General features: G+C 43.5%; 1 protein-coding gene across 2 annotated transcripts in view; it reads left to right on the top strand.

Annotated features, from left to right (window-relative positions):
- Positions 1-21518, top strand: part of MRPL21 (mitochondrial ribosomal protein L21) — a 40463-nt gene extending 18945 nt beyond the window's left edge. For both annotated transcript variants that reach the window (XM_077460788.1, XM_077460789.1), the window contains exons 3-7: positions 114-199; positions 2551-2714; positions 8131-8183; positions 18981-19084; positions 21381-21518. In XM_077460788.1, coding sequence (XP_077316914.1) covers positions 114-199; positions 2551-2714; positions 8131-8183; positions 18981-19084; positions 21381-21445 — 472 coding nt within the window. In that variant the 3' untranslated portion in view covers positions 21446-21518. The remainder of the gene's footprint in view (positions 1-113; positions 200-2550; positions 2715-8130; positions 8184-18980; positions 19085-21380) is intronic.
- Positions 21519-23412: the final 1894 nt, after the last annotated feature.

A 23412-nucleotide genomic window follows, 5' to 3' on the forward strand; every position in this document is an offset into this window, starting at 1 on the left:
GCATATATTGTGGTAAATTTTGTTATATAGTGAATGGGCCTCCAAGTACCATTTTGCTATCTAATGTTATTGTTTATGATTTTGATTTAATTCAATGTAATACTGCCTTTCAGTTATGTACCTAAAACTTCCTTATCTGAACCACCTTGGCCAAAGATCAAACTACCAGATCTCATTGAAGAGACAGAACAACATAGAGGTTAGAACACAGTGTTTTCATATTCTGATAAAGCTGTCATTTTCATTAATGTTATTTTAGTGTGTGTGATAACAAAATGGTGATTTCCATGGCAAACTGGGGAGAGGAGACCCCTCCACCCCCTTTCTCTTTTCAAGGAAGCTGCCTTATTATGACAAAGCAGTGAGCTGCCAGAGAAAGTCATCTAGGTCAACTGATTGCCTATATTGTACCAGGGATTGTCTGCAGACTTTCTTAAAGTGGTTGTAAACCCTTACAAACCACCTTGACCTACAGGTAAGCCTAGATTACACAGTTTAGGAGATATTTACAAAAAGACAGGCACCGCTGTCTACGGCGCATGCGCCATAGTGCGCCTGCGCGCCGCTGTCTATCGCCGTTCGCAGCATGCTGCTGCGAACGGCGATATGCCATTAGTCGGCTCCCATGCACATGCCTGGGAGTGACAACATCGCTGCTCCGGTGCTGTGAGCGGCCGGAGCAGCGATACCCGGAAGAAGATGGATGCTCTGGACTACAGGGGACAGCAGTGACATCGCTGACTCCTGTGTCAGGTAAGTGACACATAATGGGCGACTTTGCGATGCATAGTAGCCCATTATGCTTTACCTTTGCAGGGAGACAAAGAAGAAGTAAACCCTTCAGGGTTTACTTCCTCTTTAAAGGCTGGTAAACATGGGCCAAATATTGGTCAGTATTGTCTGGTTCAATAGAAACCGGTCGACATCCGATCGATGCTTGGAGCCAATGGCTGAGAACACTGATCAGTCTCCCTGTCAGAACACAATAGAACAGCTGAGAGATCGCTGTACTAACATCACGTGTGTTCATTTTTTTCATTCAGCCCGCTGTGTTGAATGAAAAAATAAATAAAAACGTGAATACCAGGCATCTGTCTCTTAGGATGGGCTCTCTGTGCTTTAGTTTCTAGATCTGTGCGCCTACTGTACTATGACCATTATGAGGGATCTGTGACCCTTCCTGTTGGTGTTTTATTTATTTCACTTTATTAACAATGCAATAGAAGTTAATGAGATATCCCCAGGTAACAGAGTCAGGAATTTTGGCAGGGAGATCTTGCAGCTGAAAAGCCCAGGACATAAGTAGCTAAAGACAGATTCAATCCACCAGTCCTAACCTACAGCTGAAATATCATTTTTGGGTTGATTTGACCTTTCAATGGCACTTAACCATTTAAGCCCCGGAAGATTTTACCCCCTTCCTGACCAGACCACTTTTTGCGATTTGGCACTGCGTCGCTTTAACTGACAATTGTGTGGTTGTGCGATGTTTCTCCCAAACAAAATTGACATCCTTTTTTTTCCCACAAATAGAGCTTTCTTTTGATGGTATTTGATCACCCCTGCAGTTTCTATTTTTTGCGCTATAAACAAAAAAGAGCGACAATTTTGAAAAGAACGCATTATTTTTTACATTTTGCTATAATAAATATCCCCCAAAAATATATAAAAAAAAACTATTTTGTTTCCTCAATTTAGGCAGATACGTATTCTTCTACATATTTTTGGTAAAAAAAAATCGCAATAAGCGTTTATTGATTGGTTTGCGCAGAAGTTATAGCGTTTACAAAATAGGGGATAGTTTTATGGCATTTTTATAAAAAATTTTTTTACTAGTAATGGCGGGGATCAGCGATTTTTATCGAGATTGCGACATTATGGCAGACACATCGGACATTTTTGACACATTTTTGGGACCATTGTCATTTATACAGCAATCAGTGCTATACAAATGCACTGATTCCTGTGTAAATGACACTGGCAGTGAAGGGGTTTAACCACTAGGGGGCAGGGTAAGGGTTAAATGTGTCCTGGGGAGTGTTTCTAACTGTGGAGGGAAGACTGTAAATGCTTACCTGTACATCCCTTTAAATTTCCAAGACAATCTCGTTTGGCCCCCCACAGGTCCCACTGGTTCCTCCTGCTGACCTTTAAGTAACGACAGGAGAGATCAGTGACATGGTCAGCTAAAAGACAAGGGGGGCCAATGAGAGCGCAACCTTCAGGGTTCTATCATGAGAGGACTCCTTTATTGTGCTTGGTACATTGCCATTGCTCAGTGCACTGCTATAGTGTGCGTCTCTTACAGCATATTATAAATTTATTTATTTGTGAGAATTGCCCTTGCTTGCGTCAGTATTTATTCACTGACAAATATCTACTGAAGAAAACAGATGTTATAGTAACAATCCTGACAGTGTTGTGTTTTTTTTTGTTTTAATTCATGCATTTGTAAAGCCATGTCCACCAACATTTATTTAGGATGTAATTAAATATTTCTGTCTTTTATTTAGTTTTATTTATTTCCTTATTTTTTTTCTTCTTTTGTAGAGTTAGTTAAAAATGTAAACAACCTCATCGCCGCAAGACAGTTTGGGCGTCTTTTTGCCGTTGTCCATTTTGCAAGTAAACAGTGGAAAGTAACTGACGAGGACCTTGTTTTAATTCATGTCCCAGTTGAAGCACAGTGTGGAGACAGAATCCGCTTAGAAAAGGTATTTTTCTTCCACTCCATTTTTTTAAAGAGAATCCATCACCAAATGTATTGTTGAAGAAGTGAAACCAGGTGCAGGGTTATGTCTGAACATTGTTTTATTTGGAACAAGTTCCGAGGACAGTTGTCTGTATGCTAACCACCAATGTAAATCCAACTTGAACCGATGCATTTTGGTCATATGTTAGCAGACTGGATAGTAGGGGGGCTAACATGTTTATTAAAGTAGTTCTAATTACAGGAAACCCTGCGATTCCTGTACAGGTTCCCACATCGCACCTGGATCGCACTGACATCTGCCTACCGCTGGGGGTGTCAATGTAACGTCAATGACACCCCCAAATCGGTTCACAGATCTGAAAGATCTAAATGCCCATGTAGAGCCCCCAATGGTATTAAGGTTTTAGATTTTTAGGCTGGGTTCATACATATGCGATGCAGGAACCAGTGTGACTCCTGTGCGGGTTCACATGTCACTTGCAGGCAGTTCACACTGGTTGGATCGCAGTGCCAACTGTCAAATGGTACCAGTGTTAATTTTGGCAGCAAATTTTGATTTAGTTTTAGTCTTAGGACTAAAATGACATTTTAGTTTTAGTCCCATTTTAGTCTTATGCGATTGTTTTAGTTTTGGTCGTATTTAGTCGACTAAAAAATCTCCAGTATAATTCTGTCGACTAAAACTCATTTTAAAATCGAATGGGTATAATTAAATTGTAATGCGTTCATTAACATTTCTCTACGATTTCCAAACTCATTATATACTTCTAGAGTGAAAAATCGAATATGTTTTTATGGTATTGAGGTATGAACATGCACTACAGACCAGTGTTCATTTTTAAGTCAAATTTTTGTATGGATTAATTTGCGTCTCACAGAAATTGCATGTGATGTGCACAGCAATGCGGTGCGAATTGCATGCATTCTCTGTGATCGCACCAGTGTGAACCCAGGCTAAAGGCTAACTCTTTGTTTTACCTTAAAGAAAAACTAAAGATTCTCTGTTTGCTGTAAGCAGGCAAGTTTTTATTGCAGAAGAGACATGCAATAAGGTACACTTACCTGCCTGTTTGCAGTGTGCCCCAACATGTAAACTGAGCTGCACATGCGCAGCTCAGCTTACAGTGACCATCCCGATCCCTGTAAGCATGCGCAGAAGTGATTTTGGCCTGCACCAGCCAATGAAGATGGATGAAAAACAGAACACAGGAGAAGATGTTGGCGCCAGTGAGGGACAGGACCGTTAGAGGAAAGGTGAGTATAAACTGCATTATCTGCATTAAGGTAAAAAAAAACACCCCGTTAACTGTTACGCCTTCTCCCTAAACACTTACCACAGTACTTTCACAATCCAGCTCTGTCCCTTGGCTGCAGCAGCTCTGATCTCTCTTCCTGGTCTCACAGGAGACTCTGAGAGCAGATACAGCCATTGGCTCCTGCTGCTCAGTCAAATCCTGCGGGGAGAGAACGAGGGCCAAGCGATACTGTGTGTCTTTGGATGCACACAGCCTGGCACAGGACCACGCCCGCATGGGTGCCCCCTCAAACACACACAGCTTGCCTATAACGCTACATGCTGGTCTTAATTTTCCTCTTGTCAGAGTAACTCTTACGTTTGTACTATTAACTGGTTTCCGACCGCTGCACGACAATATATGTCGACGGGTGGGCAAAAGGGCGCACAGGTCGTGGAGAACTCCCGCGGCGTTCTCTATGACCGTGGATCCCGCGGACTCTTTGTCCGCCAGGTGCCCACGATTGTGTCACGGAGAGGTAAAACAAGGAGATGCCTTTTGTAAACAAAGCATTTCCCCGTTCTGCCTAGTGTCATGACAGAGATCACTGCTCTCTGTCATTGAGAGCAGTGATCGCTGTCATGTGTGTTGAAGCCCCCCCCCCCCCCCCCCCCCACAGTTACAGTCACTCCCTAGGAAACACTTAACCCCTTCACTGCCAGTGTCATTTACACAGTAATCAGTGCATTTTTATAGCACTGATCGCTGCATAAATGACAACGGTCCCAAAATAGTGTCGGATGTGTCCGCCATAATGTCGCAGCCACAATAAAAATCGCAGATCGCCACCATTACTAATAAAAAAAATGCCATAACTCGGTCCCCTATCTATAAATCTATATTTTGTAGACGCTATAAATTGTGCGCAAACCAATCAATATACGCTTATTGCGATATTTATTTTTTTATTTTTTACCAAAAATATGTAGAATACATATCAGCCTAAACTGAGGAAAAAATTGTTTTTTTTATATAATTTTGGGGGATTTTTATTATAGCAAAAAAGTAAAAAAATATTGCCTTTTTTCCAAAATTGTCGCTTATTTTTGTTTTATAGCGCAGAAAATAAAATCCACAGAGGCGATCAAATACCACCAAAAGAAAGCTCTATTTGTGGGGGAAAAAAAACGTCAATTTTGTTTGGGTGTAACGTCGCACAACCGCACAATTGTCAGTTAAAGCGACGCATTGCCGTATCGCAAAAAGTGCTCTGGTCAGGAAGGGGGCAAACCCTTCCGGGGTTGAATCTGTTAAAATGCCTTATTGCTACAATTAGATGGCACTACTTTTGCATGTCTCTCTCTCTCTCTCTCGCTCTAAATACTATACCAGAGTCTCCCGTGCTACCACACAGATTGCGAATCAAAATATAATAAATAATGTAAATGATTGCTGCAGCTGTTGTCATATATTCCCACACCAAAAAATGCAATAAAAATAAATAAAACTCTGCAAAATCAAACAAAACTAAAGCATATACATAGCATTTAAATTTCTTTCAAATGCATAAATAATAAATCTGTGTGACTAAAAAAATATTATCTGAATATCTTTCATCTTAAAATAAAGTCCAAAATGCAGTGTAATGATGTTCTGGTCACATGCCTGAAGCTGCAGTGGATTGGCATGGGGCCCGAGCATCAGCAGAGGGGAAAGTGCATAATTGCTTTGTTGCCCACAATGCAGAGCTGTTTCAGATCACATTCTGACTTCAGATCATTTGAATTGGACCAGTTTATGTGAGTTTGACTTTACCCGCCTCTCTCGATAAGGTTGACAAATGACCTATTTGTTATTCATGTGTAGTGGGAGTTTAATAGAAGGTTACATTTAAACAACTTTTTTTTGTTCATTTATATAGTAGTGCTGCACGATTCTGGAAAAAAATAGAATCAGGATTCTCTCACGATTCTGAAGAACTTTTTTATTTTAAAGATTTACAACCCCTGAAAATTAGGTCATCAAGCGAGATGGCAATAAAATAAGCCATTATACGATTTGCTTCAATCAAATTAAAAGAAATGAAAAAAATAATGTAATGTGAAATAAAAAAAATTACCATTACATTCAAAAAAACATTCGCCTGTCAAACCCCTCTGAAAAGCAGTATGTGTGTGTGTATTGCTTTTCAGAGGAGTGGCAATGTTTTGCAGTCAGAGACTCGGAATAGGAGAGGTGAGGGACATACATATGCATTTTGTCAAGTTGAAGGTGGGATTCCAAACACAGAATACAATTAAATTAAATTTTGAATTGCATCTGCATGAAATGACGTTGTTGGTACAATGCAGCTGAAGCATTGTATAATAATTTATAAGACAGTCATAAACAGCAATGGTGTGCAAAACAAAAGCAGCTGCCATACACAAAGTGCTGATCACTTGAAAAAAAATGTAGAAATATAAATATAGCGCTCGCAAAAAAGGTGAAAAAAACGAATTAAATAAATATAATCAACAAGACAAGGTCCAAATAAAGTGACTAAAAGTGCTCCAATCCAAGGTGAGGGAAGTGCAAAAATGCTTCAGAAACATTTAGGTGTATAACACCCCTCATGTGTCCCCACTCACCGGATCAGGATGACCCCCAGCTTGGCAGTCTAGGGGTCACTACAGGCTTGATTGTAATAACGAGAGATGTCCAGGGATGATAGATTGAACGTCAGGTCATCAGATCAAAGATTCTTTTATGAAGGTTCTCGGCCGGACAGACAGGTGCCCAAAAAATATATAAAGGATGGAATTGATAGTGAAGTACCATTAAAAAGATTTTTATTGCACAAGGGAATGGGTACAACAAAAGTTGAGATCAAAACGGGCACAAACATGGTGCTGTAGATGTAAAAAAAACGATGTTCCCGGCGTGCGTTCCACGAGACAGGAAGTGCGTTTCACGAGGCCGGAAGTGACGTCAGTAATACCCAAAATTGCATCAACGTGTTTCGCCCTCCCACAGGGCATCATCAAAGACCCAAAAGGGCGTTTTTCACATCTACAGCTCCATGTTTGTGTCCGTCTTGATCTTATTTTTTGTAAATACCCATTCCTTTGTGAAATAAAAATCTTTTTAATGGTACTTCACTATCAGTTCCATCCTTTATATTTTTTTGGGGTACCTGTCTGTCCGGCTGAGAACCTTCTTAAAAGAATCTTTGATCTGATGAATCCATCATCCATGGACATCTCTCGATATTACTATCAAGCCTTTAGTGACCCCTAGACTGCAAAGCTGGGGGTCATCCTGATGCGGTGAGTGGGGACACATGAGTTGGTGTTATACAACCTGAATGTTTCTGAAGCATTTTTGCACTTCCTTCTCCTTGGATTGGAGCATTTTATTTGGAATTTGTGTTATTGATTATATTTATTTAATTAGTTTTTTTTTTTCACCTATATTAAGTTTGCGAGCGCGATATTTATATTTCTACAGTCATTAACAGCAGCCACCACATACAGACCTTTGGACTGTCCACTCACCAATTTCCAGTCCTCCGAGCCTGCAGCTGCACACACCTATCTAGCACCATGCTGTGTGTGTATATCTGTGCACATCAGGGGTGGGGCTGCTAGCGCAGGCACAGCAGGGATTGGCTACTTTACAAGGGCATGTCTCATACAGCACCCCCGAGGCTGTTAACTCCGAATCCTGTCTCTCTCAATATCTGGCTCACAGGAATAGCGAGTCATTGAGTGACCGGAACGGCACAGCCAAAGACAGCCCAGTTCACTGTGCACCTGACCCGCTCCCAGCCACGGAGTCCCAGCTGGGCGGCAAGTGGAGGTAGAGCCGGGATGATCGATTTCGGGATGAGCAATTACACAGTCACTCAGGAAGGCTCAGTAGAGGTGGTGATAGGAACCAAAGATGCTGCCGCCCGCTGGACTGATGGGGCCTCATGTGAACCTGGCCATGCCCAGGGGTTCCCACTCAGTAAGACGGTCCTGTTAGTGCATGCCCCAGTGTACGGTGCTCTCACTTGTTTTTTATTTTTTTAATGAAGAATCCTTGACATGCTCGATTGAGATCCTTTGGGAGGGAATATCAAGATCACAATCTTTTTACGATTAATCGCACAGCTCTACTATATAGTGGACTAATTCTTGCTTATTTTGCCTTTCTTAGGTGCTGCTAGTTGGCAGTGATAATTTCACGCTTATAGGAAAGCCTCTACTTGGGTAAGCTATTCATTGTCCTCATCATATGTTTTCTCTGAATCTAACCATTACATTAGTCACAGTTTTATTATGTGTTATTTTGCCCATAAATAACTTTTATTCAGTACACCCTTCAAAAAAATGCAAATTTCTCCATGTTTTGTGTCTTTAAAATGGCTGCAAGTACAGGAAAGTGCCTGTTGATCTACCCTGAAATCCAGTATGCTCCTAATGTCCTTTGCTGCACTGGAATCTTGACCAATGTTATCAGGTTTATCCACTTTCTTATGTTGACTACAGAAAACCTGAGAACACCTCCCCCCAGTTTCTAGAGATAAGGAGGGGGAGGTGTTCTGCAGTCGTAACAGACTTCCTGCTGTAGGGACTAGATAATGCAGTACAGTGAGGGCACCCTAGGGCAGGAAGTGTTGCTGGCATGAGCAACAGGTAAAAATAAAAGGGGGAAAAAAATGACAACTAAAGCAGCCATCTCATCTATGGACTGGTATGCTGAAATATGATCAGCTCCATTTCAGTTACCAAATGTAAAATTGGTTTCTGTCCATTGATAGTCTTACCATTCCTTGTCTTTGTGGGCGGACTAAAAAGCAGCTCCTAGTAGCCATGATTGACTACTGAATAAGTCCTCCTGGATCTGTGTCCACTAGCTGCTCTTTTAAAGGAAAACAGAAGGCTAGACAAAATGTTTGTGGTCTATATTCACTATATCACCTAAAGTATTGGGACGCCTGCCTTTACCCACACATGAACTTTAATGGCATCCCAGTCTAAGTCCGTAAGGTTCAATATTGAGTTGGCTCACCCTTTGAAGCTATACCAGCTTCAACTCTTCTGGGAAGGCTGTCTACAAGGTTTAGGAGTGTATCTATGGGAATGTTTGACCATTCTTCCAGAAGTGCATTTGTGAGGACATTTTGTGTGAACTTATTTGGTTCAGATGGTGTCAAGCATGTTTGGCGGCAACCAGGTGAGAAGTACAAAGACAAGTGTGTCTTGCTTACAGTCAAGCATGGTGGTGGGAGTGTCATGGTCTGGGGCTGCAGGAGTGCTACCAGCACTGGGGAGCTACAGTTCATTGAGGGAACCATGAATGCCAACATGTACTGTGACATAGGGAAGCAGAGCATGATCCCCTCCCTTCGGAGACTGGGCTGCAGGGCAGTATTCCAACATAATGATCCCAAACACACCTCCAAGATGACCACTGTCTTGCTAAAGAAGCTGAGGGTAAAGGAGATGGACTTGGCCAAGCACGTCTCCAGACCTAAACCCTATTGAGCATCTGTGGGGCATCCTCAAACGGAAGGTGGAGGAGTGCAAGGTCTCTAACATCCACCAGCTCCGTGATGTCATTATAGAGGAGTGGAAAGGGACTGTGAAGCTCTGGTGAACTCCATGCCAAAGAGGGTTAAGGCAGGGTTGGAAAATAATGGTAGCCACAAAAAATTGACACTTTGGGCCCAAATTGGACATTTTCACTTAGGGTTGTTCTCACTTTTCTTGCCCACGGTTAAGACATTAATGGCTGTGTGTTGAGTTATTTTGAGGGGACAGCAAATTTACACTGTTATAAAAGCTGTACACTCACTACTTTACATTGTAGCAAAGTGTAATTTATTCAGTGTTGTCACATGAAAAGATATAAAACATTTTTACAAAAATGTGAGGGGTGTACTCACTTTTGTGAGATACTGTATATACTGGAGTTTTTATTTTATTTTTATACTAGTAATGATGGTGATCAGCAACTTATAGTGGGATTGTGATATTGCGGCAATCAATCGGACACTGACACTTTGTGGGAACCAATAACACTAATACAGTGATCAGTGCTCAACATATGCACCATCACTGTACTAATGACACTGTCTGGGAAGGGGTTAAACATCTAGGGTGATTAAAGGGTTAATTGTGTGCCTAGCCAGTGTTTTTGTGTAAACTGCTTTTACTAAGGGAAGTGATTGGATTTTATTCCCTGCTTTGCAAGGACACACAATCCATCACTTCGCCCCTGTCAGCACGGAACTCTGCCTCGTTGATCGGCGGGTGTCGGCGTACATCCAGTGGCCAGCACCCACAGCAGAAGTGGCCTGGTGGTGCAGGATGCGATTCTGCGCAGGATGCCCCCCCCCCCCCCCTCCCATTTTAGCAGTATATCTGCTATGGGGCAGTCCAGAAGTGGTTAAGCAATAGCAGCCTAAATATTTTTCTCAGTAAAAGTTTCTTTTAATTCAAGTGAACATGTTTCCATAATAAAGAACCTTGTAGAACACTCTGAAACCTTAGAAAATTTATTTGCTGAGTTTGCAAAATATTGAAGATCTCATGTTGCATATAGTCAGTAAAGTGACAAGCCTCAGATGATACACAGGGATTAAAAAAAACTTCCGACATTAGCTGTACCTGTTTTATCTGCAGCCATCTTTCACCCACAGCCTTCCAAAACACATTTTACACAGCGCAATGCTCTGAGCCCTGATTGGAGGGAAGGGACACACCCCCCCTCGTCACAGTACACCGGAACATGCGCAGCTGTCGATGTCAATCATAGGCTGTGTGCTGGAGCTCTTCTCATTACAAATTAGCTCTTGGAATCAGTAAGTGACTCGTGCATATGGAAAGTATTCACTGCGCTTTACTTTTTCCACATTTTCTTATGTTGCAGCCTTTTTCCAAAATGGATTAAATGTATTTTTTTTCCTGCAAATTCTACAAACAATACTCCATAATGAGAACGTGAAAATAGTTTGTTTGAAAATCTTTGCAAATTTATTAAAAAATGAAAAAAAATCACATATACATAAGTATTCACAGCCTTTAAATACTTTATTGAAGCACCTTTGGCGTCAACTACAGTTTTTTTGAGTATGATGCTACAAGCTTGGTACTCCTATTGTTGGGCAGTTTCTTCCATTTTTCTTGCAGGACCTCTCAAGCTCCATCAGCGTTGGTGCACAGCCATTTTCAGATCTCTCCAGAGATGTTCAATCAGGATCAAGTCTAGGCTCTGACTGGGCCACTCAAGGGCATTCACAGAGTTGTCCGGTAGCCACTTTGTTATCTTGGCTGTGTGCTTAGGGTTGTTGTCCTGTTGGAAGATGAACCTTTGCCCCATTCTGAAGTCCAGAGTGCTCTGGAGCAGGTTTTCATCAAGGATGTCCTTTTACATTGCTGCATTCATCTTACCTTCAATCCTGACTAGTCTCCCAGTTTCTTCCACTGAAAAACATCCCCACAGCATGATGCTGCCACCATCATGCTTCACTGTAGATATGGTTTTGGGCAGGTAATGAGCGGTGCCTGGTTTCCTCCAGACACAATGCTTGCCATTCAGGCCAAAAAGATTAATCTTTGTTTCATCAGACCAGAGAATTTTGTTTCTCATGGTCTGAGAGTTCTTCAGGCACCCTTTGGCAAACAGGCGGGCTGTCGTGTACCTTTTACTGAGGAGTGGGTCTTGTCTGGCCTCCCTACCATATAGGCCTGATTGGTGGAGTGCTGCAGAGATGGTTGTTCTCCTGGAAGGTTCTCTTCTCTCCACAGAAAAATGCTGGATCTCTGTCAGAGTGACCTCAGGTTTTTGGTCACCTCCCTGACTAAGGCCCTTCTGCCCCAATCTCTGTTTGGCCGGGCGGCCCACTCTAGGAAGAGTTCTGGTAGTTCCAAATGTCTTCTATTTACAGAGAGAGAAAAAAAGGAAAAGAAGGGCGCACCAGCCTTGTGCTTTATCCTTTGGATATGTTTTTATGAAAGGTAATTAACCACTTGCTTACTGGGCACTTAAACCCCCCTCCTGCCCAGACCAATTTTCAGCGCGGGCATACAACACTGTACCCAAATGAAATTTTTATCATTTTTTTCCCACAGATGGAGCTTTCTTTTGGTGGTACTTAATTACAGCTGGGAGTTTTATTTTTTGCTAACCAAACAAAAAAAAAAAATCATGTTTAATAGTTTGTTATAAAATTTTGCAAACAGGTCATTTTTCTCCTTCATTGAAGTGCGCTGATGAGGCGGCACTGATGGGCTGCACTGATGGGCTGCACTGGTGGGCACTGATGGGCTGCACTGGTGGGCACTGATGGGCTGCACTGGTGGGCACTGATAAGATGGCACGGATGGGTGGCACTAAGGGGCACTGATAGGTACCACTGATAGATGGGACTGATGGGCACTGATAGGTGGCACTGGTGGGCGCCACTGATGGGCACGGATATGTGGCACTGGGGTGCAGCACCGTTGTTGAGGCAGATTGTGGGCACTGATGGGTGGTACTATGGGCACTGATGGGTGGCACTGACGGAGGGGGCACTTATTTATTCCTGAGGTGGCACTGGCAGGGGGCAGGTGGGCACTGGTAAGCTGGCCGTGATTGGGACATCAGTCGGTGATCGGCTCTTTTTTTTTCTCCTCGCTTCCTCGCGCTTACAGGAAAAATAGCCGATTACTGGCTCCGTTGTATCACATGATCAGCTGTCATTGGCTGACAGCTGATCACGTGGTAAGGGGTCGGGATCGACCCCTTGCTCGGATCCATGATCAGGCGAGTCTCTCAGGGGGCGCACAGGCCGCTCGTGCACGGGACGACGTCAATAGACGTAGTCCCGGCAAAGGAGGTCCGCGCTGTAGCCGTCATTTGGCTATAGCACGGATCTCTAGTGGTTAAAAAGAAAACTACTCACAAACAACTGTAGAATTTTTGCAATATAAATAATCGCCAAATAACAGCAATCCGTCTAAGATGAACTATACACTCCAGAGGTCACGGAGGAAATAACGGAAGCCGCTGCCAGCTGACGCGTTTAGAAGGGAAGACCTTCTTCCTCAGAGCTTAGCAGTGTCATTATTTTTAGTTACTTTTAATAAAAAAGTATCCGAAGGATAATGCTCAAGGCTGGTGCGCCCTTCTTTTCCTCTTTTTTTATCTTTGACTATTAGGATACCCCTATCCTTGAAGGCAGAAAGGCCTGTGACATTTTTATAGACAGTCTGGTAATCCACCAGTGTGTAGGAGCGCTTGTTTTTCTCTCTTCTACTTACGAATGATGGAGACCACTGTGCACATTGAGACCTTCAACGCTGCTGAAATTTTTGTTCTACCCTTCCCCAGATCTGTGCCTCAAAACAATCCTGTCTCGGAGGTCTACAGACAATTACTTGGACTACATGGCTTGGTTTGTGCTCTGACATGCACTGGTAACTGCAGAACCTTATATAGACAGGTGTGAGCCTTTCCAAATAATGTCCAGTCAACTGAATTTACATCCGGTGGACTCCAAGTTGTAGAAACATCTCAAGGACGATCAGTGGAAACAGGATGCACCTGAGATCATGGCAAAGGCTGTGAATAAGTGCCGGTTCACACAGGGGCGACACAACATGCAGCGCGACTCACAGACGCGACCTGCACACGACTTCAGCAGCGACTTGCAAAACGACTTCTGTATAGAAGTCAATGCAAGTCGCCTGAAGTCGCCCCAAAAATAGTACAGGAACCTTTTTCTAAGTCGGAGCGACTTGAGTCGCTCCTATTAGAGCGGTTCCATAGTACAGAACAGAGCACAACTTGTCAGGCGGCTAAGTCGCCTGACAAGTCGCTCCTGTGTGAACTGGCACTACTTGTGTACATGACTACATGTGATTTATTTATTTTTTATCGTTTTTTTTTTTTAATATTTTTAATACAGTTGCAAAGATTTCAAACAAACATCTTTCATGTTGTCATTCTGGGGTATTGTTTGAAGAATTTTGAGGAAAAAGGTGACTTTAATTAATTTTGGAGCAAGGCTGTAACATAACAAAATGTGGAAAAAGTGAAGTGCTGTGAATACTTTCCATTTGCACTGTATAACGGTGGAAAGAGGCAGCAAAGAGCAACCAAACTCAGTGTGTTGGATAGAGACAAATGCACAGTATAGAAGGATGTTCTTTGTTCATATTTCATGTCTGAGGTTTACAACCACTTTAAGAACAATAGATTCAGCTATCAAAGTTCCCCTCTTCTTTATGTCACCAATCATTGTCCAGGTCCTAATCGAGATGAAACTAAATAGCCTGCTATTCAGGTTGGCTCAATACTAGCATGTCCAGCTGGTTGTTCACTTGTTGTTAGGACATATTAGAATGTTAGGCTCTCTATATCATATTATCTTGATTATATAACCAATTATTGCCCAAGCTCTAAAAATTGGGAATTTCTGTCACATGAAATATGTTGCCTCTTTCTGGTATTCCTATCATAAAGATTTTAAATGCATTTCACGCAAGATGGAAGTTTGCAGTAGGCACTCCTAACCACACTCCCAGAAGTAGTAATGGGTGTGGGAAAGGAAACCAGTGAGCACATGAGGTGGTTGCTGTTTATTTAACTGTTTATTTGCTGTTTATTTAACCACTTCAATACTGGATACCCCCCTTCCTGCCCAGGCCAATTTTCAGCCTTCAGCACTATCACATTTTGAAGGTACACAAACAACATTTTTATATTTTTTTTCCCCCCAAAAATATAACTTTCTTTTAGTGGTATTTGATCACAACTGTTTATTTTTTTTTTTTTTTTTTGCATTACAAATTACAAAACTTTGTAAATAAGTAATTTTTCTCCTGCACTGATGAGGCAGTACTGATTGGCACTGATGATGAGGCACTTATATGCAGCACTGATAGGTGGCACTGATATACAGCACTGATGGGCAGCACTAATCAAGAGGACCCGCCAGGCATCACTGATGGGCACCTGTCCCTAATAGGCACTGATTGGCATCTCTGGAAATCTCTAGTGGGCATACCTGGTGGTCCTCAATGGGTCTGCACTGATAATCAATACACTGATTATCAGCAAACAAACCCACTCCCCTGGTCAGCCAATTGGCTCTCCTAGCAAGTAGAGGAAAAGCCGATACACAGCTTTTCCTGTTTACACTGTGATCAGCTGTGATTGGACACAGCTGATCATGTGGTAAAGAGCCTGCGTCAGAGGCTCTTTACCAAGATCAGAGATGCGTTGTGTCAGACTGACACACCACCGATTGCCATGGTGCACGCCCCCACGGCTTGTCCTGCTGGACGTTATATGATCAGGATAACAGAACCACTTTCCGGCTGTCATTTTGCTATATGGCAGGTAGGAAGTGGTTAAGGTTTTTAGGTACTCTGCAAGAAATTCTAAGTAAAATTACATCGATGTGCACAGACCAAACACGGTGTGCATTCAAGTCATGCACCTGCATGGATGTCAGGTTGGGAGCAGCGTCTGTGTCTGTACAGCCACTGTGTCCCACGTGGCATGGATGTCAGGTTGGGAGCGGCGTCTGTGTCTGTACAGCCACGGTGTCCCACGTGGAGCTTCTTCAATGGAGATGCACAGAACATTTGCATACACTTTAGTATGCCCCATGTGAACAAAGACTTCCTGGTGATTTTTACATTTTATTCATTTCAAGTACTTGTATAGCGCCATCAATGTACGCAGCGCTTTAAATATATATAGTACATTCACATCAGTCCCTGCTCTCAAGGAGCTTACAGTCTAAGGTCACTAACTTACATTCATTCATACACCTACTAGGGCCAGTTTAGACAAGAGCCAGTTAACCTACCAGCATGTCTTTGGAGTGTTGGAGAAAACAGAAATACCCAGAGGAAACCCACATAGGCACTGGGCACGCTTGCAACTTAAGGCCTCATGCACACGAGACACAGTTAAACGCGCGTTCAGATGCAGTTGGACAGTTTTTTCAACTGCACCTGAACTCATTCAATGTTATCCTATGTGTCCATGCACACAGTCTCGTTTTTTTCCGTTTATATGCAGTTGCGTTTAATCTCGTTTTTCCAGAAGCAAAAAAATGCGTTCAGAAACAAAAATTTCTGCGCTTCAGACGCAAAACGTGGCAAAACGCCGCTACCGCGTTTAGCCGCGTTTGCGTTTATATGCGTTTTTAAAGGTGACCTTTTTTTTTACATTAAAAATCTCAAAAATGATTGCAAATGATGAAAAACCATTAGAAAAATATTTTAAACAATTGCAATTGCAAGTGGACAATCCACAACTTGTGGCAAGTGACGTGGCAAGTGGACAATCCACAACTTGTGGCAAGTGACATGGCAGGTGGCAAGTGATGTGGCAAGTGGACAATCCACAACTTGTGGCAAGTGACGTGGCAGGTGAAGTGGCAAGTGACGTGGAAAGTGGACAATAGACAACTTGTGGCAGGTGACGTGGCAAGTGACCTGGCAGGTGACGCGGCAAGTGACTTGGCAGGTGACGTGGCAAGTGGAAAGTCAACAACTTGTGGCAGGTGATGTGGCAAGTGGACAATCCACTTGTGGCAGGGGATGTGGCAAGTGACGTGGCGAGTGGACAATCCACAACTTGTGTCAGGTGACGTGGCAAGTGGACAATGCACAACTTGTGGCAGGTGATGTGGCAAGTGGACAATCCACTTGTGGCAGGTGACGTGGCAGGGGACGTGGCAAGGGACGTGGCAAGTGGACAATCCACAACTTGTGGCAGTTGATGTGGCTGGTGACGTGGCAAGTGGACAATCCACATCTTGTGGCAGGTGACGTGGCAGGTGACGTGGAAAGTGGTGTGGCAAGTGGACAATCCACAACTTGTGGCAGGTGATGTGGCTGGTGACGTGGTAAGTGGACAATCCACAACTTGTGGCAGATGGCATGGCAGGTGACGTGGAAAGTGGACAATCCACATCTTGTGGCAAGTGACGTGGCAGGTGATGTGGCAAGTGACGTGGCAAGTGGACAATCCACAACTTGTGGCAGGTGATGTGGCAAGTGATGTGGCAGGTGATGTGACAAGTGGACAATCCACATCTTGTGGCAAGTGACGTGGCAAGTGACGTGGCAGGTGACGTGGCAAGTGACATGGCAAGTGGACAATCCACATCTCGTGGCAAGTGACGTGGCAGGTGATGTGGCAAGTGACGTGGCAAGTGGACAATCCACAACTTGTGGCAGGTGACGTGGCAGGTGATGTGGCAAGTGACGTGGCAGCTGACGTGGCAAGTGGACAATCCAAAACTTGTGGCAGGTGACGTGGCAGGTGACGTGGCAAGTGGACAATCCACAGCTGGTGGCAAGTGACGTGGCAAGTGGACAATCCACAACTTGTGACAGGTGACGTGGCAGGTGACGTGGCAAGTGAACAATCCACAACTTGTGGCAGGTGACGTGGCAAGTGACGTGGCAGGTGAAGTGGCAAGTGACGCGGCAAGTAGACAATCCACAACTTGTGGCAGGTGATGTGGCAAGTGACGTGGCAGGTGATGTGGCAAGTCACGTGGCAAGTGGACAATCCACAACTTGTGGCAGGTGATGTGGCTGGTGACGTGGCAAGTGGACAATCCACAGCTTGTGGCAGGTGGCATGGCAGATGACGTGGAAAGTGGACAATCCAAAACTTGTGGCAGGTGACGTGGCAAGTGACGTGGCAGGTGACGTGGCAAGTGATGTGGCAAGTGGACAATCCACAGCTTGTGGCAAGTGACGCGGCAAGTAGACAATCCACAACTTGTGGCAGGTGATGTGGCAAGTGACGTGGCAGGTGATGTGGCAAGTCACGTGGCAAGTGGACAATCCCCAACTTGTGGCAGGTGATGTGGCTGGTGACGTGGCAAGTGGACAATCCACAGCTTGTGGCAGGTGGCATGGCAGATGACGTGGAAAGTGGACAATCCACATCTCGTGGCAAGTGACGTGGCAGCTGACGTGGCAAGTGACGTGGCAAGTGGACAATCCAAAACTTGTGGCAGGTGACGTGGCAAGTGACGTGGCAGGTGACGTGGCAAGTGATGTGGCAAGTGGACAATCCACAGCTTGTGGCAAGTGACGTGGCAAGTGGACAATCCACAACTTGTGGCAGGTGACATGGCAGGTGACGTGGCAAGTGAACAATCCACAACTTGTGGCAGGTGACGTGGCAGGTGATGTGGCAAGTGACGCGGCAAGTAGACAATCCACAACTTGTGGCAGGTGATGTGGCTGGTGACGTGGCAAGTGGACAATCCACAGCTTGTGGCAGGTGGCATGGCAGATGACGTGGAAAGTGGACAATCCACATCTCGTGGCAAGTGATGTGGCAAGTGACGTGGCAAGTGGACAATCCACAATTTGTGGCAGGTGACGTGGCAGGTGATGTGGCAAGTGGACAATCCCCAACTTGTGGCAAGTGACGTGGCAAGTGGACAATCCACAACTTGTGGCAGGTGCCGTGGCAAGTGACACGGCAAATGCAAGTGTACAACTGCTCTCTATGCTGCTGCTGCTCACTCTGATCAAAATAGCAGAAATAGTTAAAAAAAAATGCTTTGAGAGCTTGGGGAGGGTCTACATGATGTTATCTTTATAAACGCGTTTAAACTCAAACGCGTCTAAACGCGGCATGCAAACGCGGCAAAACGCGCGTTTCAGCTTTTTTTTAACAGAGGTTTCATCTGCGTCTCGTGTGCATGAGGCCTAAGGCAGGTAGTGCCGTGGTTGGGATTTAAACTGATGACCCTAGTCCTGCTAGGCGGAAGTGGTAACCACTTAGTCACTGTGCTGCTTATTGACTGTAGCTTACTTTAAATAATCTTTAGTCGCTATGACTGTATAGCAAGAAAATTAACTTTTTTTTTATTTTATTTTTATGTTTTATATAATAAGATAACATTTGTAAAAGATGTGGTGGTGATCAGTTAGATGAAATCCAGAATAGTTTCCAAAGTGTCACCATGTCGGAGGTCTGTAAAACAAACTATTTTTACAATGTGTATTTTGACATTGAATTGTTTCTAGGAAAGATTTAGTACGAGTTGAAGCCACAGTGATCGAAAAAACAGATTCCCATCCCAAGATCAACATGAAGTTTTGGAAGCGACACAGATACCAGAAGAAGAAAAGTAAGGGCGTGCGCTGCTATAAATAATGCTGCTACAAACATTTGTTTTTTAGGTCAGGACATTTTTGTGGCATTGTGACATGTTTGTGTGTTTGGTTTTTTAAATACCCTTTAGTGTTAGTATACACAGATATTCAAGATCAGTTAAGGCCAGTTTGACGTCAGTTGATGTTTGCTTTTGTTCCCCTCTGTGCCACTCGGTGTAAATCCAGAGAAAACACATGATAAATGCAACGCACCTGTGTATTCTTGCCTTTAAATGGGAGGTACAGTGGGTTCTTGTAAGGACTACACAGTGGTGGTCATATATACATTTTATCTACTCCGTCTGTTTAACCTTTCTGCTGCCACAGCAACTGGGAGTGTGTATTTCTCACAAACCGACTGTCAGCTTTCTCTGCCCCCCGTACATGCACACACGAACGTTAACACATCCCTTTGGGGGCGCCCACCTATGTCCCTTGCGCTTGTCAAAGTAATAATTCTAGGGCCATTATTCATGGTTATCTGTGTAGTGATGACCCACAGGGGCTTTTAAAGTGTCACCTATGCAACTATTGTGGTACTGAAATTTGTCATGTTATGGCCATGCACAAGTTTAACTTTGCCCATACAGCCTCCCACCAGCCCAGTGCAGCAATCCTGGGGTTTGACAATCACAATACTCTTTTTTTTCTCTTACCCTAGGGACACCAGGACAAATCGGAGAGGTTTTGATTGGTCAGCACTAGCACATGACTGTACTGACCAATTTAAACTGCCCAGTGTCCCTAGGGAAAGAAGGGGAAAAAGCATGGTTGTCAAACTCCAGGACTGCTGCACCAGGCTGTGTGGATTTTGAAAATACAAGGGTTGGACAAATTTATAGAAACACCAGATAAACAAACTAAATCTTTATCTAATATGATGTTGGACCACCTTTTAACATTCAAAACAGCATAAATTCTCCTGGGAATTGAATTATTTTTATTTTTTTATGGTCGATAATGGAATCTAATACCACTCTTCATGCAAAAATCATTCCAGTTCTCACAGAGATGCCGGGGTGGAAAAGAGCCCAAACCTTGTTCTCCGAAATTGAAAAAAGTCTGGCCATTGCAGTGTCCAGGGAAGGTGCGAGGAGACGTCTGCATGCTCGTCAAACCACGACAACACCAGCTGTGTGTATTGAAGCATTATTGCCTTGGCAATTGGCACTGTCTTACGGAAATGTCTGCACCATGGAATGCACATGGTGGGCAAAGTTTTTACATAGTCACTGGCGGTGACTCTACCTTTTCAAGGTGATGATGGGACCTTCATAATACCAAGATATGGCTGCCCATAATGCTGTACTGTTGGCACAAGACAGTCCTTGATGTTGGCCACGCGTAAACATGTCCGGTGGTTGGGAAGTGTGAAGCTCAATTCATCACACCATAATACAGTCTTACATTGATCAATAGTCCATGATTTATGTGTGTTGCACCACTCTCTCCTCCTCTGAGCATTCATATCAGTCACTAGTGGTCTGGCATTTGCAGCTCGCCCGTGAATGTGCAGAGGGAACTCCATAAGAAAAACAGTTTTTGTGAACACAGGCTTTGGAAGACTGAGATTGAGCTCTGCAGGTGTTTTCTTATTCCGGGTCACAATTCTGCACAATGTCCTTTTTGTCTCTTTCAGTCAGCTGACCGTGTCAACCGCGCTGATGCTTATCAGACGACGTATTTTGCTTAATCCTGTGTGTGCCGTCATAACCATTGATTACTGTACCTCGCCACTCCGCAAATAAATCGGCAATTTCAGTCACAGATGCACCAGCTAAGCGGGCACCATCAACTTGCCCTCTTTGAAGCTCAGTAAGCTCTGACATGACTGTGTATTACTAGAAGCACACGCAGTGAATGATGGCAGTGAGGCTTTCCACCGGTTAGCTAGGTGTCTCATCACACAGCAGAAGCAAAAGAATGTTACATCACTTCCACTTTCAACGCGAAACATGTTGTCACTTTCACACCTGCAAATCATGTAGTGTTTTCATATTTTTGTCCAACCACTGTATGTCATCCAATTGCAAAATAAATACATTTTGACATTCACATGATTAAGGATTAAAATGTAATATTACGGTGACATGCATTTACGATAGCTACAATAGTAGGCCTTTAATTAGAATTTCAACTACAACTACTAACCTGGTGTAATTCTAATTAATATATGAATGTCAGTAGATATAGCTAAAAATTGTTAATATTGTGGATTGTGGCTGCAGTAATTATTTACATTCTAACATTGTTTTTCTGTTTGCATTACAGTTATTGTTACCACACAGACCATCCTAAGGATTAATTCCATTGAAATTGCTCCTGTTTTATCTTGAGTATATTTTTCTACTGTAAATATGCTGTTATTCTAAATAAAATAAAATATCCTAAGCTGTTTAGTATTAAAAATGGGCACTGTCTTTCTTGCATTTATTTATCTATTGAAGGGATCTTGGGGCCTGAACAATGGCAAAGTCATCTGGAAGTTCGCCCCCTCCTCTCTCCCTATTCACAAAGCACATCAGGGAACTGGCTGTGAAGGCGCAAAGCTTCACTGCCGGTTTCCCTTACAAAAATGGCGGCGGCATCGCTTAAAAGACGATTAAAAAATCAGCTAGGGTGGGATTCCTGGACCCCCCCCAGTATTTGTAGCTGCTGTCTACATTTTTTGGTGGGGGTGCTGGAGCTCCGCTTCTAACTACTTTACTGACCTAGCACAAGAATGACTATCAGGAGTTTTGGCCTGACTGACTTCATTTGCTGCCTGCTTGTTTCAGGTCAGCAATTTCGTAATGAAGCCCAAACCCAGAAGCAGGCATTGACGTACAGGTACGCTGTTATGCCTTCTCGGGCCCTTCCATCCACAGTGCATTGTGGGCAGTCCACAAGTGGTTAATAAAAACAAGGGAAATATAGGTTTGTTAATGTTTACACACACTTTAAGAGACAACATACCTGTGTTAGACTTTACATTTTAACAATTCATATATATTTACAGCTTAAAGGGTTCACCTTTTACTATAAAAAAAAAAACTGCCTATTCAGGTAAGGGGAACCTATAGATAAAATAAGCTGTGTAGCTTCCAGGGCTGGACTGGGACAGAAATTTGGCCCTGGACTTCATCCAGACTGGCCCACGTACATTTTGAGTGTCCCACGAGCACCCCCTTACATCAGAGTGTCCCATCAGCACCCCCTTACATCAGAGTGTCCCATCAGCACCCCCTTACACTAGAGTCTCCCATCAGCAGCCCCCTTACATCAGAGTGGCCCACTGAGCCATCGGCCCACCGGGAAACTCCCGGTAGTCCCAATGGCCAGTACATGCCTGGTAGCTTGCTATAGGTGTAAGCCATTCATCACCCCCCAAAGCCTGGCTGAAAAACTCCTAGAGATGACAAATGCCATCCTGCCACCGTTGCTGCATCACTGAGCTCAGAGCTACTGCAAAAGGGAGAGAATACATGCAAGGGAGTTTGATTCAGTTGGGAGTGTCTTAACAATGTTCTAGCAACAAGGCAGGACACAACGACTCCATTTCTCAGAATTTTTCCACTAGGCTTTGAGAGGTATGTGAACAACCTATGTACACTTCAATCAAAGCTATACAATTTGTTTTTCTCTACAGGTGCCCCTTACCTGCAATAGGCAGGTACAGTGAGGTAAAACTAAACCATTAAAGACCAGGCAGTGAGTTCAGGACCTGTTTAGTGTTCTACAGCAACAACTTGATGTCTAGAGCCCTGCGTATAATTGCTTTTCTATGGTATAGATTTACAGTGCATCTACTTGGATAGACTAATTCCTATGTTGCTTTGGTAAGAAAGCTCAAGAGTAAGATCCCGCTTCTGTTTATAAGCACTGGGAAAGGAGTAATGCTGATTAAAATTGTTTAAAAAAAATGGAAACACTCAAAAAAATTAATTTGACAGGCCAACAAGCTGTCTTTCTGTACAGGTCCCAAAATACACAGTGTACTGTGCCTGCAACGTCCTTATGTCGCCCACTCTAAGTGAGGTTGTTTGGCAACACAGAAAATAGTTGATTTCAGCTGAAGACCCCAAACGGTTCCCAGTGACCCCAGGCTAATTATTATGTCTGAAGGTGACACTCAAGACTGGGTGTTTCAGCTAGAAAACTGCAGAACCTTAATCGAAGCCTACAGAGCTTCTGATTAAATATAGGAAGGAAAAACGGCAGGGGTTCAAGAACATTTCTGCAATGATCTGGAATGCAAAAAGATGCAACTATGCATCAGAGATAAGAATATTAGTCTTAATGTCAAGAAATTTCCAGTTCCTGC

The sequence above is a fragment of the Lithobates pipiens genome, unplaced genomic scaffold, assembly GCF_037356315.1.
Source record: "Lithobates pipiens isolate NorthernLeopardFrog02 unplaced genomic scaffold, aLitPip1_a1.2 Scaffold_10, whole genome shotgun sequence".
Classification (NCBI taxonomy): domain Eukaryota; kingdom Metazoa; phylum Chordata; class Amphibia; order Anura; family Ranidae; genus Lithobates; species Lithobates pipiens.